This window comes from Macaca fascicularis, chromosome 3 (genome assembly GCF_037993035.2).
Source record: "Macaca fascicularis isolate 582-1 chromosome 3, T2T-MFA8v1.1".
NCBI classification, from domain to species: domain Eukaryota; kingdom Metazoa; phylum Chordata; class Mammalia; order Primates; family Cercopithecidae; genus Macaca; species Macaca fascicularis.
Window position 1 is genome coordinate 117,700,214 of NC_088377.1, and position 7,056 is coordinate 117,707,269.

The window sequence follows — 7,056 nt, forward strand, 5'->3', positions numbered from 1 at the left end:
ACATCATGAGCCATAATTAAATAAGTGGTTTTTACAATGGGAAAATGAATATAATTTAATTTTACTCCTATTTTTTTGGTCTTTTTCCCTACTTCACTATCTGATTGGTTTTGTTTGAATGAAATAATGATCTCTGAAGGAAAGGAAGAGCAAAGGAAGCAGCATGTTAACATTTATTAAGTGTTAATGTACTTGGTATTGTTCCGGGTATTTTACATACAACATACATTTAATTTTCACAATTGTAATACAGATCACATCCAGGTAACTTCACTAAGGTCAAAACAATTAGTAAGAACGAGCGTCTGTAGTGTACATAAAGGTCACAGTACGGACAGTCAGGAGGGGTACTCACATTTTATGGAAAACACTTCAAACTCTTTACTACATCCAAGCTGTAATAAAAATCTTAAATGACTCTAGAAATAATAATGGCCAACATTATACATTTATACTACCCCTATGGGCCAGACACTGTGCCAGTGTTTTACATGGATGATCTCATTTAATCTTCAAACAACCTAATAAAGCAGAACCTATTTTCTACTAGATTGGAACCGAGAAAATGGAGGCTTAGAGAGGCTGGGTAACTTTTCTGAGGTCAGAGAGCAACTTTTGGGAGAAAAGGACCAGATGTAGGTTTGTGTGACTCTGAAGCACAGGTTCTTAAAAGCTACAGTACACTTGTGGGTAATTTTTTGTACTCAGGCTCTCATTAACGGTACAATTTTATAGTGACAAGGTATGTTAATTTCTTCCATGGATAACTGATGCATAAAAGCTTAGAAGCTGTAATAATTTAATAGTTCACATGAACAACCCTAATTGAGAGTATTCACCAAAGTTGAAGAAGGGAAATCAGTCAGCTGTATTAAAGAAAGAATCAGATTTCTTACAATTCCCCCTCTTACTCTCAAAGGAGACCCATATACCAAGTATCTTCTGAGGGGGGAAAACAACAACAACAACAAAAAACAACTCAGTAGCTAGAAGACTACTTGACATGACAACAATTTTGTGAACTTGCTGTGGTCAAAGTTAATTATTTAACACACCAGCAATTTTGCGATCTGAAAAGACTCTGGTGTCATTCTTCTGCCAATTTGGGATCCAAACCCTAACTGAGAATACTGTAAAGACGTAGATGTAGATTTTTATGATGCTTTAAGAGATAACTTGGAATCAAGATTAACATCAAAGGTGCTAAAGATGATGTATTTGACATAAACATCCTTACCTGACTACAAGTTGAAACCTGAATCTCTTTAGGTAGATGTAAATGGACAGGCATGAAGTTAATGAATGAACTGAAAGTAAGTTAATTAAATTACGCTATCATTTGCTGATGCTTATGTAATGTGGTTGGCCAGGGGATATCTGTATGAATAAAACAGGCTGCCTGAAAGAGGTTGACGGTCTTGATGAAGCCAATGTCAGCCTTGGGATGCAAAAATTAGAATCAAATTCAGTTGTAGCATGATGGAATTCCAGAAAGTGTTTAGAAACTTATGAACTTTGTGTATAAAGTCTGGTTAAGAATCAATTTAGTTTTCCCCTATGAATCTGCTTATGATTTCCATTTGTTGTTTCCCTACACTGATTTTACCAGTCTCTTTTATGTTCTGTTATACTATGTTGTGCCATGCTATTTTATATTATGTTAGACTTGTGTACATCCTGCAAATTACTGTATTTTGTGGTTGTAACGATTTTATAGATAAAAAGAGGGGTTTAAAACTAGGTTAATCCAACAGCCATCCATGATAAAATAAAATAAGCCAAATTAGGAATAGAGAGGAACACCTTCAAATGATAATTAGAGTCAACAAAAAATGTAGCACTAACAATGCTGAACAGTGAAAGACTGAATGTTTTTCCCATAAAATCCGGAAAATGGGTGTGGACTCTCACCACTCTTATTCAACACAGTACAGGAAGTTCTAACCACTGCAATAAAATAAGAAAAAGAAAAAAAGGCATACAAATTGAATATGAAGAAATAAAAAGGTCTCTATTTAGAGACAACAATATTGTTTACATAGTGAACTCTAAGAGCGCTACCAAAAAATAAAAATAAAAAATAAAAACTCTCCTAGAAATAAAAAGTACATTGAGCAAATTAGCAGGATACAAGATTCATCAGTAACACAAAAAATCAGTCACATTTCTTTTACTTTTTCTTTCTTTTTTTTTTTTTTTTCTGAGATGGAGTCTCGCTCTGTCGCCCAGGCTGGAGTGCAGTGGCCGAATCTCAGCTCACTGCAAGCTCCGCCTCCCCAGTCCACGCCCACATTTCTATATAGAAACAATGAACATGCTGAAACTGAAATTAAAGGCGCAATGCTATTTACAATCACTCCAAAGAAACTGCAATACTCAGGCATATAGTTTAAAAAAATGTATAGGAACTGTACACTGAAAATTACAAAATGACATGCAAAATATCAATGAAGACTTAAGTAAATGTAAACATTTAGTGTTCATGGATTTTAAGACTCCACATAATAACGATGTCAATCCTTCACAAATTGATCTATAGGCCTAATGTTATTCTTATCAAAATCACAGTAAGGTTTATTACAGACATATACAAGCTTATTCCAAAATTTATATAGTGTGGCACAGGCCCTAGAATAGCTAAAATCATCTTGACAAACAAGCATAAAGTGGGAGGAATCACTCTACTTGATACTAAGGTTTACTATATAGCTAATGTGATTAAAACAGATTGGTACTGTTGAAGGATAGACACAGATCAATAGACCCAATATCCCCCAGTAGTGACACTTTGTAAAATTACAGTATGGCTTAGTATATTAATGTATAGTACAGTACAGCACTGAATACCACAACCAGGATATTGGCATTGATATAATCCACCTATTCTTTTCATATTTTTTCAGTTTTACTTGTATTCATGTGTGTATATGTGCATTTAGTTCTATAAAGTTTTATCACGTGAACAAATTCATACATCTGCTATCGCAATCAAGACGCTGTATAGTCCCACCAAAAACATCCTTCATGTTGCCCTTTTATAATACACTCTTCTCCTGCCCACATCATCCCCTCTTCACCCTATCAATACATAACTAATGGCAATGCCAAATCTAAAATTTTGTCATTTCAAAAATGTTATATAAATGAGATCATACAGTATAAAGCCTCTTAAGATTTTTCGCTCAGCATGATTCCCTGGAACTTCATCCAAGTTGTTGTATGTATCAACAGTTTGTTCCTTTTTATTGCTGAGTAGTATTAGTTGGTACAGATGTACAACTTGTTCAACCAGTCACCTGTTGAAAAGCATCTGGGCTGATTCTAGTGTTTGTTTATTCAAATAAAACTGCTGTGGAAATTCAGGTACAGGTTTTCATGTGAACACAAAACTTCATTTTTCTGGGATAAATACCAATGAATGCAATTGCTGGGTCATATGGTAGTAATATATTTGGTTTTGTAAGAAACTACTAAACTCTTTTCCAGAGTGCTGTACCATTGCACGTACCCACCCCCATGCTCCAGCAATGTAAATGATCCAATTTCTCAGCATCCTAGCCAGTCCTTCATATAAGTTCTTTGTATCGTATATTGTAATCCAATCCTTTGGATTCTCAGGGCACAAGGCCTGATACAGCCCACTTATAACATAAATGCATACTGCTTTAAAATATATTTGGGTAAAGTTTAAAACTGGCAAACAGAAAGAATGAGGATAAGTGTTTGTAGCTTAGGTTAGGGATGTGACAGGGAGCAGTTTTACTATCTAGACCTACCCATTCATTTGGTGCTATAAGGAACTAGAAACAGAAGGTGGATGGATGCATTTAAACTGTTAGGTGCAAAGCTGAAATGTTTTTAAAGAAGGGCTAATGCAATAACATTTAAGTTCTTTGCAATAAATTTTTACTTTCATTACATTTAAGCATATGATGTTAATACATTTCAGCACGTAATATTAATACAATAAAATAATCTGAGATATGCCGAGTGTTCTGGAAACATGGAAGGAGAGACCAGGAAAGACGACTCTCCCTCTCTTCTCTCTCGTTTTAGGTCCAACTTCTTTCTGTTTCCCCTGTCTGCCTCCCATTTGGCCTGTTTCTTCATTTCTATGCTACGCACCTTTTTTCATCTCAGTTTAACTTTAGTTTCTCTTCTTTCCAGCTGATTCCCTTTAACCAAATGTTCTTTTCCCCTGGATGTTCAGCTCTCTCTCCTGGGACTTTCTCTCAATCTGTCTCTCTGATGAATCCTCATGGATTCATCCTAATTTAGGTCTTAGACTACACTATTCTGGATGAAATTCTGTTTTCTTAGGGAACGGAAGTAGGAAGAACTGTTGGGCAATCCCATCTGAAGGTCCTGTTGACTATTTTACTTGAAGCTTTTTTCCTCTCCATGATTCTCTCTTGACACAAAAACCCTTCCAAGTACTCTCACTCTTTTTTTTTTTTTTTTCTGTAAAGGCTTCTGTTTCCCTATAACCACAGACACTTTGTGCTTTCACAGTAACTATCACATTCTACCTGTGTTATATCACTTTTTGTCTTTTTGCACCTTTGAGGTGATGAACTTTCAGAGAAGGTTCATTAATTATTCATATCTACAAGTGCCTTGTACAGTACTGGCCATATTGAATAATTACTGAATGAATTCGCTTGTTATTAACATGTTATTGACTTCAGTTTTAGCACGTCTTTAAGAATATAAATGTTTCTGCCCAAAGCATTTCTTATTATATTTTTGAAATTTATGAGCACCAAGTGGATAATTAAGCAGATAATTAACTGAATAAGGTGAATCTATAAACCCTACAAAACAGTAGTTAAGTCAACTTGGATAAAAATGTATAGAATTAAAGAACTGTGTTCAAATCTCCCTTGCGGTCGTCTGACAAAATCAAACTTAACTGCTGTCTGCAGTAAGATATGGAATGATTTCACATTTTAATTTATTCAAATGGCAAATGTGGCATTTCAAACACTTTCATTCATATTAGATTTATGTTCTACATAGAAAGTCCTCTGTAAGGACATCATTATTCTATCTGGCATCATTCATTCTTGAACATGGGTTATATATTAAAGTTTCAGTGTTTTCTGGCACAAAATACAAATAGATGACAGTGTATTACAGCATTATAATAGGAATAACAGCAATGCAGCAAGAAACCAAAATGTGTTTAGAACTCAGGCTGAGCCTTCTCCGCCTCCTCAAACTAACACAAATTTTTGACTCCAAATGTTATAATTAGAAGTCTTGTCTTCATCTACATATTTTTCATTTCTCATTTCTCAAATGCCTGTTCCAGGTGTTTGCCAGTGTTTAGACAGTCACTATTCCATGTTTTCTACTATTTCATTTCTTAAAATCTTCAAGTGTTAGAAATTACAATGTTGGCTTTCAGGGACTTAAAAATGTGTATGCGTGTGTGTGGTTTTGTGTGTTTTCCTCCTAAGCTCAGGGATAAAACTAAACAAACACGAGTACTGGGCAGGCTAGCTAGTTTTAAAAGAAGGCAAAAAGGCTCAGAGAATAGGTATGTTGTTAGACAGGGTGTGCCCACTGGCACAAGACCTCCTGGGGAGAGGGTGGACATTCGGGATGTTTATGAGTAAAAGTAGAAGGTGGAAAAAGAACACACAAGGCCCAGTGTCCTGACAGCCTGGCACGAATGCAGCTCAAAATAATTACTACTGCTGAAGGAACAGTTTCTGTTCCATCTTGTGTCCTTGCTAAAATAAATAATAAATAATAACAATAAAGCAGACTATCTACATAAATATGTGAAATACCCATATAGAGCTATTTATTTATATATAAAATATCTGTATCTTTTTCTTGCTTCCCTCTGAGGGCGTCAGCTTCCTAATGAAGCGGAGTTTTTGTCTACCAGACCCGCAAGCAGCGTGGTGCGGGTCGAATCCTATTTTAAAGAGGCCCAGAACAATAATTCCCGCAATCATAGAGAAAATAAGCCAGTGCCCGAAAGCAACAAACAAAAATAATGTGTGAAGGAAAAGAAAAAGACTTCTCCCTAGCGGCGGCAGATGCACCCAAACTTTATGACTTCCTCTCCATCCCGACAGGGAAAGCAGGACTGAGCTTGTCGGAAGGTGAGCAGGGCTTGGCCAGAGACGGCGCGCGCGGAGGCAGAGCCCCTGGACAAGAGTGGCATTTGGAGACTTGAAGGTGAAAGGGGAAGAAGCCAGAGTCACCAGCTCCAAAGTCCCGGAACTACACCTGGCAAAGGTCAAAGCCTGTGGGGTAAGTCAATTGCGGACAACGCCAGAGCCTCGCGTTTGCAGCAGGCAAGTTGACTTCGGCGGGGAGAAAGTGGCCGGCCGCAAAGGGCCGCCCGACAGGTCTCCAGTCTAGCTCAGTTTGCAGTCCCCTTTGCTCCCACGTCTGCAGATCTCGGACCCCTAGGTCCTCCCCTCGCCCGCCTTGGCGCGTCGGGGTCCCGCCGCCCGCCGTCCCTTACCGAGCCAGAAGTGCAGGCGGTAGGTGAAGCCTCGGCTCGTCTTGGCCGTATGCAGCACCAGGTAGGCATCCCCGACGTAGAAGTCTCCGTGAGCGCTCTGGGGCACGGGCACCAGCTCCAGCTTCTCAATCCTCCAGACCTGCAGTCCCGCCTGCTTGCCCGCCCGGGCGAACTCCTCGTGGTATAGCTCCTGTGCCATGGCTCCTGCACGCGATGCTCCGGGGGGCGCGGGATCTCGCTGACCTTGTAGCTGGACTAAACCCAGAGCAGCAGGAGGAACCTTATTCGCCGCCACTTTGTAGGGTTTGCCATCCGGGGAGGCGGCGCCCTGAAACGGGAGGGGCTAAGTGCCCGGGCGCGAGTTGATGGAGTAGGCGATCGCTTCCCACCGGGAGCGCAGCGCTGGCTTCCAAGCTCCCACGCCCTGCCCCAGGCCAGGAGCAGAATTGGCGTCCCAGAAGTGTTGAGATTCAGAGGGAGTTTGTAGTAACTTGTGCCAATGCCTCCTCCAAGGAAAGACATTTTCTCTAGCAATAGACGGAGAACATTAACGATTAAAACTGCCTGGC

At 39.2% G+C, this 7,056-nt stretch overlaps 1 protein-coding gene across 1 annotated transcript in view; it reads right to left on the bottom strand.

Annotated features, from left to right (window-relative positions):
- SCIN (scinderin) overlaps positions 1-6,758 on the bottom strand; it is an 85,087-nt gene extending 78,329 nt beyond the window's left edge. The window contains exon 1 of the mRNA XM_005550090.5: positions 6,488-6,758. Coding sequence (XP_005550147.1) covers positions 6,488-6,686 — 199 coding nt within the window. The 5' untranslated portion in view covers positions 6,687-6,758. The remainder of the gene's footprint in view (positions 1-6,487) is intronic.
- Between the last annotated feature and the right edge of the window lie 298 nt (positions 6,759-7,056).